Raw genomic sequence first — 17,389 nt, 5'->3', positions numbered from 1 at the left:
GTCATATATCATTAAACGCAATACAAGTATAGGCTATAGAAACTATATAGAAACTATGCCATCACATCTGGGAAATAAGTCAGTCAATTTGAGTACAATCATCCCGTGCTTAAGTCTCGAACCAAATTCACAGAAGCCTCCAACTATGCAAACTGCTATCCAATAAAAGCGGTGGCCGTTTATTAACAAGTGTCTTCAATGTGCAGAGCTGGCCTCAATACCGGAGTAGAAAATAGTCTATACTTATTGATTTTGATGTTTTTGGATGTAAATCATAAGTAGACCTCATATAATAGTATTAAACAAAAAACAAGCCCAGTTCATCAGACCTTTAATACTTGATATATACATGATTCTTTATCAATATGGCCGCTGACATGTGTTGATGCTGAATTTATATGGCAGGTTTGGGATTTATTTTGCTTGGTTGTCACATTTCTCATTCATTAACATTCAGGAACTTCTGTCAGTCCAGTCCATCTGCTCAGGTGCCTGGCTAGTGCTTCTCCTGCTGGTCACCATAATCCCCTGATCTGGCCAATCAGAGTTTTAATCCTGTCTGAGGGCGGGGGCACGTCGGTGTGAAGCAACTTGTTGGACCAGAATACTCAATCTTGATCAGGCAAAGATCCAACTAACCAAGGTTGACCCAAACTGTCTGGCTACAAGAAATGTCAGACCCTTCAAAGGGATTTCATTTTAAACTGATTTGAGATCAGTTTTGTAATAAGCCAAGTAAAGGTTTTTGTAAGAGTTTGGAAAGGTGAAGCTGGTTCCAGACCCACATCATTGCTGTTCTCTTCTCTCATGTCCCAAACTATAAACCTCCTCACCAAATCAAATCAATCAATGTTTATTAAAGAGAACGTAGCATATGTTTTTAAGGTCCTACTTTGGTTTATGGAGTGTCCAACAACAACTTTATGTAAATACGATGTGTAAAAACACTATAATGTCGTAATAATAGGCAGTTATTTGTACCTTACTTCTTGACTGACTCTCAAATGATTCGTTCCGCGATTCATCCATCTTGGCCCCTCCTACCCGCTAACCTTGTGTCATGTGATTGGGCAGATGGTGTAGTCTGTTATGATTGGTCAAAAGCGTTCATCATTTGTTGCAAATGGAACGCCTACCATCATTACAAGATTACGGTTTATATGTGGTTGGATGTCATTTATATTATATGTGTAGCTAGAGATGGCGGCGATTTTACCCTACCAATTTGAGCCCGAGTCTGACAAAGCAGCATCAGAAGACGACAAACACCAGACAAACATCAGAACACAACAAACTCCACAACGACTGGAGCAGGATGTTTGTCAGCGGCAAGTGACACATCTTGTCATAAAAACTCCCTGTGTGACAACATGCATTTTGTTCTTTTGCTCATCAATGAAATAAAATATTATTTTTTCTTAGAATACTGTTAATACGTTAGTAATACTATTATTTCATCTTAACTGTGCGTTGTCATAGTACATAGAGCATTTCAGAAAGTCGACGTTATGAAAAATTATTGTAGTTTCACCCAAATATATCTATATAGGTGCACGTGCGGAAAATGTAAAGTTAATAGCAAGATAAACAAATGTAACACCCCAGAAATAACTGTACATGCTAATGTTAGCATTATATGCATTAGCTAAAAACAGACATAAGGTACGAAAATATTTCTTGAAGTTAAGACAAAAATCAAAAGACACACTTACAGGTTGGGTTTCGGTGGAGCTAACAGGTCCAAATAGAGTTGGTATTGCCCCCTCTTTCAAGGATAGTCATTTCAAATACCCTGCAGTGAACGTGCCAAGATTATTAAACCAATCTTCGGTGAAATGACGCGCGCACAGTACAACCCTGGGGTTATACTCCTTTAGTATCGTTTGAAAAATTAATTGTAACCATTTTTCCCTCAGACATTTCTCCTGTGGTAGTTGAAGACCGACTTAGTGTCACACCGTAGAACACAGGCTCTAGACATGAACACACGCATAACGAACGACTGTTTTGGGGAAGATAAATACATTTTCACGGCAGTCTGAGTAAAACGTAGGCGTGGACTATGTCTAGTGATGTAGATACCAAGTGAACTATTTCACGTCTCGTTTGTGTGATTCAGAGTCGACTCCAATTTTTACAAGCAAATAACTTTATTTATTCACGTTCGGACTTACAACTTGGCAGACAGCTTACTTTCAAACAAGGCAACATAACAGACTGCATGAAATGTCATTTTCATGATCTCATTCTAGGTACTCTTTAATATAACACGTTTAAAAACCACCATGGCGACCAAAAGGCTGTACAAGCAGATAAAATGATTTAAGCAAGAGTATTACAGTACATTCAGCAACAACATCAAAAATAAATTTGAATAATCAATTAAGGAACATTAAAAGCAAGAGAAAATAAGTGTGTTTTTAGTCTGGTCTTAAAAAATTGAGATAGCCAATGCAGTTTCACCATGCAATGGAAGTCTATTCCACAGGCCAATAGTGGCAATCAAGCTCACCAGATCTCAGGGTTCTGTGGGGAGTGTATGGGAGTCGTTAAATATTGCAGAGCTTTATTATTAAGGGCTTTGATTTTAAAACCAATCGTATTTAATAGGAAGCCAGTGCAGTGTTCGTAAGATGGTTGTGACATAATCGTGCTTGCACTTCCCTGTAAGATGTTTGGCAGGAGCATTCTGTACTAGCTGAATACGTGAGATTGAGGACTGAGAGACACCAACATAAAGTGAGTTGCAATAGTCCAGGCGAGATTGCATTAATGGCCAATTCGAATTTGTTTATGGATAAAAAGGGCTTAACTTTGGCAAGAAGGCGAAGATGATAAAAACAAGATTTAAAAACAGCATTAATCTGTCTGTGAAATTTGAGAGAGATTGCTCTCTAGTAAAAAGCCCAAGTTTCTGGGACATTGGGTTTGGTATGTAAAACTGTGACGCGAAATCCCACACACAGCTCCTGACGAGATAATAAAACCACATAGTCCACCAAATCAAAAGCAGCACTAAGATCTAAGAGGGCAAGGACCACATACTGTACTTCCCTGAATCGGTTGCATAGAAGATATCGTTGGAAACTCTTTAAAGGGCAGACTCTGTGCAATGTTATGCGTTACAACCCTGACTGAAATTTTTCATTAATAGAAATATGTAACAAATATGATTGCAACTGAGACAAAACGGTTTTCTCCATAATTTTTTAGATAAAGGGCAGGTTAGAAATAAGAAAAAAATATATTTTTTTTACGTTAACACCACAGCATGTTTGAGGCAAGCAGGTATGGGACAAACCCATTAACAAACCCATTCATGCACACAGAAGCTGTAATTAATGTAATTGTTCCAGAAAAGCAATGAAAACGGTAATATGTTTTACTGCAGGGCATGTGCTTCAAAGGGATTGTTCACCTTAAAAATATTAATTCTGTTGTCAAGTCTGTCATCGTTTATTCATCCCCATGTTGTTTAAAACTTGTATATGACTCTTTATTCGTGGAACAGCAAAGAAGATATTCCAAGTAGTGTATCAGGGGTTTTGTGTGCATATAATAAAAGTCAATGGGGGCCAAGGTTTTTTGGTGACATGAGTGCTTTATAGTGTTTTCTTTTGTGTGCAAGACATCTTGAGATGCTTTCCAAAGACCGAAATTGAAGCTAACAGCAGGAAAGATTTTCCTCAAGTCAAATATTAAAGTTTGCATATAACGAGACCATGTAAATTACGTTTCATGCTGTGTGTAAAGTTGTCGTGTGAATGTAAGCAGTCTGCCAAGTTGTAAAGCTGAAGGTGAATGGATAACAATGTTAATTGATTGAAAAAGAGGGAGTCAACTCTGACAACTCTGGCCATGAATCGTTTGCATGATTCAGAGTTAATAGAACATTAAAGACTCACAAAGACTCATCATGCAAATTATAATGTTTTGAAGTTTGCTTCTGTTTTGCACACAAAAACAAGACTTCGTTTACTCAACTACCGGCAACTTTTGTATCAAGGGCTGATTCTGCAGGAAATAAATGTTTGTCTTTTTTGGGCGATCTATTGATAGAAATGCAATATAATAAACATAACTATTATTCAGAGTAGTGTTCATTTGGTTAACGAAAATAATGACGAAAAATATTTGTCAACAACTATTTTCCCAGGATGAAGACCGGACAAAAAGTATGGCCATTAAAAGACAACTTAGACTTTATCAGCACGCAATATCGTTGACGAAAAATGTGGTAAAATTTAGCTATAAAAATTTAAATTTACCCACAACAAATTTTTTAGTCTTTGTTTTTTGTATGAGCCACTGTTGCACGAGCGTTCATGTTTGCAGTCGTTAGATAACAGGAGTTCAGATCCCCCAAACAGGGATGAAAGGTTAAAAAGTATATGTTTTCTGCCAGTGGGAGACTCAATTTCTGCAATCTGGCAACCACACGCCAATGCTCTCACTGTGGAAGCGAGTCAATAAACAAGAGTTTAGCGATCTCCAGCCGATCTGTGTTTTCTCATCAGCTGACCGTTCCGATGGTTCTTCCAAATGAGTAAAGGTTTTTGCAAGCGATTTGGTGCCTCGCTGTAATGGAACAACCAGGCGTCACTCATTTTCAGACCGCAGATGATGGGAGGGGATGTAGACCTGGAGCACTGAGTTAGGGTAAATGGGCGAATGAATAGGCCTATGCAATTATCAGACCTCTGTGGAAATACTTAGATGAAGCTACATGAAGTTGAATAAACATGATTTGACATTGATTTGTGCTTATTGGTAAAATAGATACTTATAATTAAATATAAAAATTTCTGAAACGAAAACAATCACTGTGATTATAATTTTGTATTGATTAAAACGAGACGAAAATGCATAGACATTTAGTCGACTAAACAAAAATATGACAAGGATGACTTAATTAGATAAAACTAAAAAGTATATTCATTGTTGGACTAAAACTAAGGCTAAAATAAAAATACCTGACAAATTAACACTACTTCAGAGGTGTATAAAGACCTTACATGAACACATTATGTTTGAATTAATTTAGAATGGACTATTTACACCACGGATCCCCTTGGATGGATTTCACCATGTTGTTTCTAGAGTAGCCCAAAACAGATAAACTTCTCTACAGAACGCTTTTCATGAATACTTTATCTCCTTAGGCAAAGAAGAAAAAATATGACGACATGTTTGTCCTATGTCAGTTGCTATAGTGCTTTGAAAGGGGGGGTGGAGTGAGCCGTTGGTTACAATTTGCAACATCACCACTAGATGACGCAAAAATCAAGATTATCTATAAAAGTAGATTATCCCAGATTCAGTTTTATTAAAGAGCTTGATTAAAATAAATTGCTAGACTTGTGTGAATGAGGTTTTGAAAAATTAAAGGTAACTACTGTTTGTGAGCAGAAAATAATTATGCATTCTTTAATTATGCATTCTTTTTTAATTAAAAAGCTGTCAAATTATGCAAACAAATTCCTGCACATAATATAATTTGAGATTCTGTGGAAATTGCTGTACTCTGTAAAAAGCTCACAGTGGATATATTTATGATATTAGCTGAAGAAGACAAAACTGCATGTATACACACTTTATTTGACTGCCAATATAAAAGTGTGAAAAGTTAGTTTCTGTATGTTTTCTAAAACTATTGCCTTTACAGGACTTTGGGAATATACAAACTTATTTTCTTTGTAAGCTTTACAAATCAAGTCTAAATCTACTCAAAACCCTTTTGCAGCTTTCTGAAAGTTCTTGTGGCATGCTGAATTGAATTGGCTGTGGACAGCAGGTCATTTTGTGTTTTCCATATAATCTATGTTACTTCAGACTCAAACCATAGACATGGATCTTTGCATCGATTGAAGTGCAGCAATGCTTGAGACAGGGTTTCACCTACAGAGAAAATCAGCAGAGCAGACCTGCAGTCACTGGCCCGACAGAAGTAAACAGTGTAGAGTTTTCCCTCTGGTTTCATAGGGATCAAGAGTGAGTCTGTCCACAGTAATCAATCTTGTCTCTGAGCAGTGCTCTTCAGTACACTAGAGATGTTAGGTCTGTTTAACAGGAGAGGAGGAAGTGTGGAGAAGGAGATGGTACTGTTTACGAAGCTCCCCATGACTTACTTTTCATACAGAACAATATATCTGACAGCCTCAGACAGTCTTACCTTTATAATAGAGTATGCTACATTATAATTTTACCCAAACCTGAGATCCATCAACATAGTAGGGACCAGCCAGTGGTCCCTGTGAAGGACATTGATTTATAAACATAATAAATGATGCTTATTTGAAACTGTAAAAATGCCAAAAGGTTTCTGTGAGGGTTGGTGACATAGTTACGAGTAGGAGATAGAAAATACCATTAGGTCAGTATTAAACCAATAAAAGTGTAAGACCCCACAAATAAATCTTAAGAAATTCGCTACCTTAGTTTAGGATTTTTGTTTGTTTGATTTGACAATATAAGACAGGACAATGAGGATTCACATGAAATTACCCTGTGACTGTGAGTGGTATGCAACCATTATGTCATGTCCCAACATTAAAGGGTCATGTTTGTTAAAGGAGTCATATGACACGGCTAAAACTAATTATCGTTTTGTTTTAGATGCAATGCAACGTGTATTCATGATTTAAGGTTAAAAACACTGTATTTTCCACATACTGTGCAAGTTTGTATCTCCTCTTTGCCCCGCCTCTCTGAAACATGCAGATTATTTCAAATCTCTTTGGTCTGAAAAGCGAGGTGTGCTATGATTGGCCAGTTAACCAGATCGTAGTGATTGGTCGAATACTGCAAGCGTGTGACGGAAATGCAATGCCTCTTTTTTTCCATATTTTGAACAGCAGGTTGCAAAGCAATTGTACTTACAGGTACGCCCACCTTACTTGCGTATACATTTGGGCGGTCTTAGTCAAATTTTACCACAAACTGACTTAGATTTGTGGAAGTGTGGTTACAGGCGTTTCAGGCAGGCATGCATATTTTGTTCCGACACTTTCATTTTTGCAATTTTACATGTCTTATACATGCATCGGTTAATTATTACGCACCAAAGACACAGAAAAACACATTCATGCCTTATGACCCCTTTAAATCGGAATAGGCTTAAATTTTATCCGAATCAGAAGGAGCTTTATTACCAAGTATGTTTACACACGCAAGGAATTTGACTTGGCGACAGGAGCTTGTGTCATTTTACATGGCCATACCACTGTATGTACTGTAGAAGCAGTTATTTGCCGCTCATCTGTTTTTTGCTGATCAGCTTTGGTCATTTGATTGCCATTTGAGCTAATGAAAAATAAATCTGTCCATGTCTGCATCAGCAGTTTACTGCAGATATTTATTCATATTAAGCTGGAGTCTAGCTGATTTTTCTAATGATTTACATTCACGAACTTCGTTAACATAGTCGAAGGTAGCATGTCTATCAGTTGCGGAGTTGACAACTTTGCATTCGTGACTCTGACAGTGACCAATGACCTTCACCTCCAATTTATTCTGAAGAACTGACAGACCATTGACCTAAAAGTGTTGCTCTAACTCATATGACACAAAACAAGTAATGAGAAAGAACGATTGCACATTGAGTAGATATGCGTGTGTGTTTTGAGTCAGTGAAGTGGAGCATCTCTTGCTTTTCTTTACAGCCCAAAACTTGGTAGATTAAGATGGAACTTTAGATTGTGTTTATATTGCTGGTGGAGCATAATTGTCCTATCATTCTGAAGTGCAGAAGCATATCAGCAAGGAGAAATTGAGTCACGCTTTCTGACTCGAGGTCCATCTCATACATAATGCAGGAGAGGGTCTAGTTATGATGGGCGTTTTCAAGATATTTGCCAATGAACAAAAACACACTACTTATTAATATACCTCCCACACATATGTACTGTATAAAACTGGAGCTCTGTGAAAAATAAAAATATATCTAATGATTGCAACTCTCAAAGTCTTTCTTTAGCTCTAGTTTTTTAAATGCCTGCTGAATGCCCACTCCAGTGAATAAAAGAGCTCAACGTCCACCCACCAGCCCATTTATGCACTTTTGAAGCCCTGTAAAACTCAGGATTTCCTGTGCTTTCAATATCTTTGTGACTTTGTGTCACAAACCATTGAATGTTTACCAGCATAGAGTCAGCGAGCTTGTGTTCTGAGCCATCGAAAGAAGTGCTCTCAGGACATATGGTAAGAATATCAATTTAATGTATTCTGTTGATGTATAGTCAGAAAATATTATGTGTTGTTCATGGTTGAAACGGGGAGAATGCTGGACACAGTGTTGAGTTTTTGAATTATTTAAAATTTAAGATGCCTCATGATTTTTAAAGGAGTGCAGTCATGCAGCCAATATTTAAAATCAATGCCGCCATGTATTTATATCATATCACTACTACGCTTTAACCCAAACAGACATCTTTAACCAAATCAAATTATCTCGAATATTTGTGATGTACCAGACAAGCAAAAAAAACATTTTAAAATAGCCAGATGGGTTGTGTGCTTTATAGAATGGTATTAAAGTCTGAACTGTTTATAAAGTGTTTTATTGATTATGTAGTTATATAGCTACAATATATAATACAAATTCAAATCTAATCTGACTTTGTTTCAAAAACGGTAGTCTATTTATGTCCTACCAAGAGCTAAGCAGCAACCTAAATGGAAATAGAAGCCCATGTGTGATTGATCTGTAACACTTTGAGGGGTCATATGGAGCAAATACGTGTTTTTCTGTGTCTTTGGTATGTTATAATTTGCCCATTAGACACGTAAACTTGCAAAAATTAAAGTGTCGGAACAAAAGATGCATTATATCTTAAAGCAAATTCTCACCCAGATCTGCCTGAAACGCCTTGTGTAACCACACTCCGGCAATGTACGTCACTTCGTAACATGACTTGACTTAAACCGCCCAAATCTAATATAAATATAAACAGAAACAAAATGACTTCCCACGACGGGGAAAAGGCAAAGGAAACATGATAACAAAAATGTACTTTACAAGACGAAACGATAAGACAAGATATACATGAGACGACTAGACACAGGGCAAGGTAATACACAGGGCAAGGTAATCCACAGTGTGTCAGAACACGGTATACAACACCACAGGGCAAACAAAGCAAACAAGTTCAACGAACGAGCACATGACAATAGGCACAAACGTAAAATATAGGGAGACCAACGAAAGATTATTAACAAGGGACAGGTTTGGGGAATGAAACACTAATGGAAAGCTAAACGAGGAACGATAGGGCGGGAACAGAGACAAGACCTGAGAGAGAGTATGGAAGACCAAAAGGGCCAAAATGCATCTCACCAAATGAAACAAGAAGTTCTGTCATGGTTCTACTACCAGGTCAAGAAAAGCAAGACAAGGTGGGACAGAACCATGACAGTAGTATCGTCTCAAATGGAATACTAAACGGTTTTAGACCAACATGAAGTGTGTGTGGTTTCCCAGACGAGGGCAAATTATGTCAATCTCAAAACACAATGCTTGTCAAAAATGTTTTTATTGAAATTTGAATCTGTTTTGATATTGCGAACTGCAACCAGCGGCTCACTCCACCCCTCCGCTTCTTTGCCGTAAGAGATATTTACACAGTAGAGCAGTTTGTCCGTTTAGGGCTACTGTAGAAACTGTGTCTATACGCCTCTAAAGAACTAGTTATGTGAATTATATTGCATTTCTGACTATAGATCCTCAAAACAAATTACACACTGGACCTTTAATTGGTAATTCATTTACTTGTTAATAGATATTGAAATGCTGCTCTTGTAGGAAGCTGAACAGGTTTTGGAACAAAGCCTGTCTATCAGAATTAGTGGTCTCCTCATTGTCTCTATTTGTCTCCTCGTTTCCAAGCATCCCTAGGGTGTATGTGTTAATCTGAGCTACATTCTGTTTTGCAAGTTCACTCCTGTGTGCGTGATATTGATTTTGTTACATATGGCTAAGTGTCTAATGGGGTGTATTGATTGATTACCAGTGAAGGAATAGGTGCAGAAAAGTGAACACACAACAGCTTTGTTTGTTTACTTTAATCACTGTGTACTGCTGAAGGCATCATGCCAGAGAGAATTAAATCATGCACCACATCTCCAGTGAATTTACTTTCTTAACTCTAATTACTCTCAAATCGTAACTCTCCCCGCTCTGAGAACTGGAAAGTCGCAAAGAATTTATAAAGAGGCAGACCGACCCTTGCATTGATTTATAACTAAATTGGATATTCATTGCAATTATTGTCATTTTTTTCAAATTTCAGACGGCCGTGCTGTGGATGAAATTAAGTTCTTGATCTCCCTCTGATTTTGATAGACCAAAAGTCAAAAGTAAATGTAATTAAAATAAGAAACGCACAGCGGCTATGTGTAGTGACATGAGTTTGACATTGAGTTTGGTTTCTGTAATTAAAGTCTCTACAGTGCAGCATGTACTGTATGCATTTGATGCATTTCATTCAATTACCTAATAAAATAAACTTTTGTGAGAGGTTCGGGCCTGGGGGACCCGTTTTTAATGTTTACGAAGAACAAATTATGCTATTAATTTGGTTTTTTTTCACCCCAGCCATGTATATATTATACATATTTGGAAAAAATGAGTTTTTTCACCCATATCATAGAATTATTATTTTTACAAAGATGTTTGTTCTATTCACAAATTGTGGTAAATGACAAATATTACCCCAAAATTACCTATTTTATTAATTAATAGTAAAAGAGCTTAAAGTTGCGTTCAAGATCCAGAAATCCCATATTTGAATAGGCACAACGCTTCTGCTTTGATTACAATGGAGGTCTTCAGCGATTGCAGGGGGATTTTCCAAAATCTTTGGAATCTTCCCTCTGCTTATTGTTGCATTAAAGGGGGCTGATGGGAGAAAAACCCATTGTGTTGGGGTGATGGAACGCCTCAGTCAGTCTGTCTGCTAAATGTGCCACGGCCTTCTCCATCGATTTTCTGTCACATCTCAGGTGACAGAACAATTCCGACAAGGTGTTCACCATGGCAGTAGTAATACGATTTGGACTGGAGAAACACAATTCAGAGAATACCAGGAGGCCAGTCAGTGTTTACATCATTTTGAGGAATGAAAGATTAGTGGAACGTTGAATGTGGTGCTCTAGGTTTATTCATATGAGATTAAGTTGTTGTTGTTTTGTTGTTGTTTACAATTCTGCATTGTGCTACTGTATCTTTTTAGAGAAATGCTCAAATTTTTTAGTTATACAACCAAATGAGTTCATCTATGCCTACATGTATATTTAATAAAGGCTTTTAGTGTATTTTTTAAACTTTAGCATAACAGTCATAGTTTTCTCAAAAACAAATTCACATTAGTTGAATTTTATTCCTTCCTCTCTTCTCTAAAGTGTATGTAGTCACCTCAACAAAGCATTGCGAAGTCACAAAGCGCTAACAGCCTTGGAGGACTTGCATTGAGTTTAGAGATTCGCAACTGACAGACAGCCTGAACGTGCAACGACAGGGAAGACAACTAGAATAGAACACATAAGAAGGGTTCTCGATTTCCACCTGGATCCTCTCTGATACTGCTACTGTATCTGATAATATCTGACTAGCCAGCTAATAATCCAAGTTTGTTTACAGCAGGAATCATTACCATGAGCAAAAGAAATCACACTCGGAAATCAGATTTCTGCAGAAATCCAGAAACCTTTTTTAGGTTTATTTATGATATTTGTTTGATGACCATTAATGTCTGTGGCATCACTAAGTCTAGGTCTTCCCACACAATAAAATGATTGCAGCTCTTTTATCTTTATTAACCTGTGTGTTTTCTTTTGATCTCTATAGGTGAACCTCGCAAGTTTGACCCAACATTTAGAGGACCAGTTTATAACAGGTAAATCAACCTCAAAGCCACAAATGCACACGTGAAACTTGACTCATACATTAATCACAGTCAACATTATTCGTGACACCCTTAACTACTCTATGATAAATATTTTTAATGGCACTATCTCCAATCCCTACACCTTTCTCCAGCATCATTAACAGAACCAATACTTCACAGCAGGAGGCTTTATAGCTCTTTTACAGTCCTAAAAACAGGGTATTGAAAAAAACAGCATTCAGATCTTGGTAGTAGTAACTTAATGTCATCATGTGGAAAAATAGAACACAAATCAATGCAAACAACCAAAGCAGGTCAGCCAGCAAAGGCCCAGTAACCCACATAAAGTGATGATAGGTTATTTAATAAAGAATGAGAATAGTGCACATTTCCCTAATTGTGTCTGACTGTGCAGTGGAAGGCAGACGGTGGAGCTAGTGAAAGTGTGGCCATGGGAAAAAGAAGCTGTTGTGTTTCATTATCTTTTCCAAAGAGATCACGGTCTGCCCATGTCCAAAGCACAGTGTTGTTTGTGCATAAATTGTTATTCTATCACATATATGTATGCAATAATCGCATTTAAATTGAAATAGAAGAAGATGTACCAATGTATCCAAATGCTTTGCGGTTCATAGAATATTTATAGAATTTATAAGCAGACTCGCATGGAATCTGTAAATGTACTGCAAAACTCCAGAAACTTCAAATATCTATGAGATAGATGGAATCTTTTTTTAGATCCATGTGTTGACATTTTTTTTACAGTTTTTACTGTCATTATTGGTTGCAAACAAGTGGTGGAAAGAGCACTGGAAATTTGTACTCAAGTACAAGTACCGTTACATTACTTGTAATTGAATACAACTTCAGCAAAGTACTGGTTTTAAAAAATAAAAAATGACTCTTCTAAAAAACTACATGGAATACTGGTTACTTTTTAGCCTGTACTATTTAATGACTTATGAATAATAATTATTATTATATAAGAGGTTTATATAGAAATAGAAACTTTTAACACATCTTCATAAAACATCTTTACCTTATTGGTAAAGCATATAAATGGACTCACAAAACAACCATTTAATGTGTTTATAACACAAACTGTTGTTCTATGTATCTGTCTGTCTATCTATCTGTCATGAGCTCAGTTTTCCAGTTAAAACCATCTATGCAATTCCAGCACTGTTCAATCATGTGTACTAGGCCTCATAATGCAGAATATAATCAATAAGAGCCCAAAATACTGCATGCAAAAAAGCAAAATTTGGATTTGCATTGAAAGGAAAGCTGTAGAGGTGCTGGCTGTTTATCTACTCAACCTCAAGCCATCTAAGATGTATGTGACAGGTAGAACAGTAAAGATTATTACCTGGAATTGTGGTCTTTCATAGAATACCAATTCTCGGGGTTCTTTTCTTTAAACGTTCAAATTTGTAATAGAGGCAATATAAAAGTAAACGATAATCTATTAACGTCTTATTAAGCAAATCGATCGATCTGTGAAAGAAACGTTAACATTATAACTGGTCATGTACAGTTTGCGAAACTGCTTCGCGCGCGTTCCAATCACATTCGTGTTTCCTATCACTAACAAGGGCAGAGCACATGATGTAGAGACTCTGGAGAGAGATGGACAATTGTACCTAATAATATAGCCGTTTTGATGACACTTGGCGAACGGAGTAATACAGAAACACAATATTTCTCCTGATCTTGACGAGCCTTCGTATTGTGTCTCTTTCCCGCAGTGAATTTAATGTGTACAAAACCAATGTTTGATAAGCACCCTGCCTGCCACGCTGATCAAACATAACATACTGATTGCTACACATGATGGATTATAACGTGTAAATAATGTTAAATTTGCTGTAAATCATGTCATTCGCTTCATAAGACGTATATCGTAAGGAGGCTTATTGATTGCATTTGTGTTGAAAGTGTCTGCTTTATGAACTTTTAAACACACAGCACTTGTGTTGTATATGAACGAAGCTCATGATTTCAGATTAAGACTTTCTTTACTGTTATACGTTAGCAACAGTGTCATCTTCATGTGTGATGGCACTATGGGGAGTTAATGAACAACTGTCTGGTGTTTCTCTGTCATTTTCACTGTATTTAAAGTTGCAATCTTGAGTATCAACAAGCTTGTTTCTCCGAACCTATTTGTCGAACCTATCCAACATCTATTAGTCCATTTACGGTCTGATATCTTTATTTGCTACTAATATGCCTGGAAAAGGTTTTAATATTAATTGTGTGATTTTAAAAGTTGCGAAGTAGAAGTATTAGCTTAATTTGTAACAAAGTACAAGTAGAATTACAGACTTAAAAAGATGATTACACATTTGTTACAATATAATTATGCAGCAGTAGTCACGTCACAAGACATTATGTCTGGCTGTCTATTCCAGTGCTTTTCCTCCTTCAGTCTTTAACAGAAGAAACTAAAAATTAATTATTTCTCGGCAGAAGCGTCAATTCTTCATCCATTTATATTCCTAACAGCCGCTCTTGGATTCCCTTGAAGTGGAAAGAGAGAGAGGTGATTTGCTCTTGATAGCTGAAGATGTAATTATAGATGGCCCATGTACAGCAAAAAAATGGTTACACGTGACTCTTCCAACGTTTTCTTGCTAGAGCAGATGTGTTTATATGCATGTTGGTTCACGTTTTCTGCCAATTGGTTTCAGATTGGATGGGATCCGGGGGGTAGTGGTTGACAGTCAAATTAGAAGTTCAGAATTGAAATTATTATTTTATTTAGACCAGTCAAATAATTTTGTAGGGTCCTTAATCATAACATTACTTTTCTTGCTGGAAAAGGTTGTGTGTAACTGCATACATTACAGTCACCAAGAAACTAAAATTACAATTATTTTTATGGACTGCAGTTGCAGTGTTTATTATGAATGATTTATTCGTTTGTTTTCCACATTGAGTCTATACTAATAGCTGTGCAGACTTTGTCAAGAGCATCAGTCAAAGTCCCGGCTTCCTACAGTACCTGTACTGGTGAATCAGAATCAATAAAGATTTGACGTCAGCTAGGGAAAGAGCTGCATTTACTTTTATGTGGACATGCAAGAACCATTGAGATTATTGAATTATGTAGTATAACAGCAATCCCCCCAGCAATCATCCAAGTTTCCTCAGGATACCATGCCTTTCTTGACTGTTGTCTAAAGATAATTCTCCTTTTCTGTAGCTCAGTGGGAAGAGCATTGCGTTATCAATGCAAGGTTGTGGGTTCGATCCCAGGGGATTGCACATACCTACAGTCATGTCCATAAATATTGGGACATCAACACAATTCTAACATTTTTGGCTCTAAACACCACCACAATAGATTTCAAATGAAACAAAAAAGGTGTGCTTTAACTGCAGACTGTCAGCTTTGAGGGTATTTACATCCAAATCAGGTGAATGGTGTAGGAACTACAACAGTTTGCATATGTGCCTCCCACTTGTTAAAGGACCAAAAGTAATGGAACAATTGGCTTCTCATCTGTTCCATGGCCAGGTGTGAGTTATTCCCTCACTATCCCAATTACAATGACCAGATAAATGGTCCAAAGTTCATTTCAAGTGTGCTATTTGCATTTGGAATCTGTTGCTGTCAACTGTCAAGATGAGATCCAAAGAGCTGTCAATATCAGTGAAGCAAGCCATCATTAGGCTGAAAAACAAAACAAACCCATCAGAGAGATAGCAAAAACATTAGGCATGCCCAAAACAAGTGTTCGGAACATTCTTAAAAATATGGAACGCACCAGTGAGCTCAGCAACACCAAAAGACCCGGAAGACCATGGAAACAACTGTGGTGGATGACTGAAGAATTCTTTCCCTGGTGAAAAAAACACCCTTCACAACAGTTGGATAGATCAAGAACACTTTCCAGGAGGTAGGTGTATGTGTGTCAAAGTCAACAATCAAGAGAAGACTTCACCAGAGTGAATACAGAGGGTTCACCACAAGATGTTAAACCATTGGTGAGCCTCAAACACAGGAAGGCCAGATTACAGTTTGCCAAACGACATCTAAAAAAGCCGTCACAGTTCTGGAACAACATCCTATGGACAGATGAGACCAAGATCAGCTTGTACCAGAGTGATTGGAAGAGAAGAGTATGGAGGAGGAAAGGAACTGCTCATGATCCTAAGCATTCCACCTCATCAATGAAGCATGATGGTGGTGGTGTCATGGCGTGGGCATGTATGGCTGCCAGTGGAACTGATTCTTTTGTATTTATTGATGATGTGACTGCTGACAAAAGCAGCAGGATGAATTCTGAAGTGTTTCTGGCAATATTATCTGCTCATAGTCAGCCAAATGCTTCAGAATTCATTGGACGGCGCTTCACAGTGCAGATGGACAATGACTCAAAGCATACTGCAAAAGCAACCAAAGAGTTTTTGAAGGGAAAGACTGTTATGCAATGGCCATCACCTGACCTGAATCCAATTTTGCATGCATTGCACTTGCTGAAGACAAAACTGAAGGGAAAATGCCCCAAGAACAAGCAGGAACTGAAGACGGTTGCAGTAGAGGCCTGGCAGAGCATCACCAGGGATGAAACCCAGCGTCTGGTGATGTCTATGTGTTCAAGACTTCAGACTGTAATTAACTTCAAAGGATTTGCAACAAAGTATTAAAAAGTGAAAGTTTGATTTATGATAATTATTCTGTCCCATTACTTTTGGTCCCTTAACAAGTGGGAGGCACATATGTAAACTGTTGTAATTCCTACACCATTCACCTGATTTGGATGTGAATCATACCTTCAAATTAAAGCTGACAGTCTGCAGTTAAAGCACATCTTGTTTGTTTCATTTGAAATCCATTGTGGTGGTGTACAGAGCCCAAAATGTTAGAATTGTGTCGATGTCCCAATATCTATGGACCTGACTGTATGTATAAATGTATAGGATATTGCAATGTAAGTTGCTTTGGATAAAAGCTTCAACCAAAATGCATAAATGTCTGTGCTCGGTTAAAATACAGTAGAATATAATATACATGCACCATAAGTTACTCTAAAGGTATGCCAAAGGTAAAATAACCAGCAAATACAACTCATGTCTAACAGCTAATGTGTTGAGAAGCAGCAGACAGATCAGATATGATGGAAAGATGAAACCCGCTTTGAGCGTCTGAAGGTGAGACATACAGGGAGGGGAGAACCTATTTAGAAAGACCTCTGGGAAAAGATGGGACATGAGAGTCTGCCGATGAATAGAGAAGTATAAAGGGCTGAAAGTTTGATAAAGAAAGATTGATAGTTAAGAGGATACCCAAAATGAAAAATCTGTCATCATTTAATCACCCTCAAGTTGTTCCACACCTGTGTTCTGATGAACACAAAAAAAGATATTTGGAAAAATGTTAGCAACTGATATTTCAGTGAAATCATTGACTACCATAGTGGGAATTATTGTGTCTTTATTTTTGTTCTGTTGAAAACAAAATGAGATATTTGGAAGAATTAGGGAAAGCAAATAGTTCT

At 37.3% G+C, this 17,389-nt stretch overlaps 1 protein-coding gene across 1 annotated transcript in view; it reads left to right on the top strand.

The window, feature by feature from the left end:
- slc44a5a (solute carrier family 44 member 5a) overlaps window positions 1-17,389 on the top strand; it is a 51,902-nt gene that overhangs the window by 14,859 nt on the left and 19,654 nt on the right. Inside the window, exon 2 of the mRNA XM_056744388.1 lies at window positions 11,843-11,891. Within this exon, the coding sequence (XP_056600366.1) occupies window positions 11,843-11,891 (49 nt within the window). The remainder of the gene's footprint in view (window positions 1-11,842; window positions 11,892-17,389) is intronic.

The sequence above is a fragment of the Triplophysa dalaica genome, chromosome 3, assembly GCF_015846415.1.
Source record: "Triplophysa dalaica isolate WHDGS20190420 chromosome 3, ASM1584641v1, whole genome shotgun sequence".
Classification (NCBI taxonomy): Eukaryota; Metazoa; Chordata; class Actinopteri; order Cypriniformes; family Nemacheilidae; genus Triplophysa; species Triplophysa dalaica.
The sequence above is the reverse complement of the archived record's forward strand: the minus strand, read 5'-3'. Positions and strand labels throughout refer to the sequence as shown.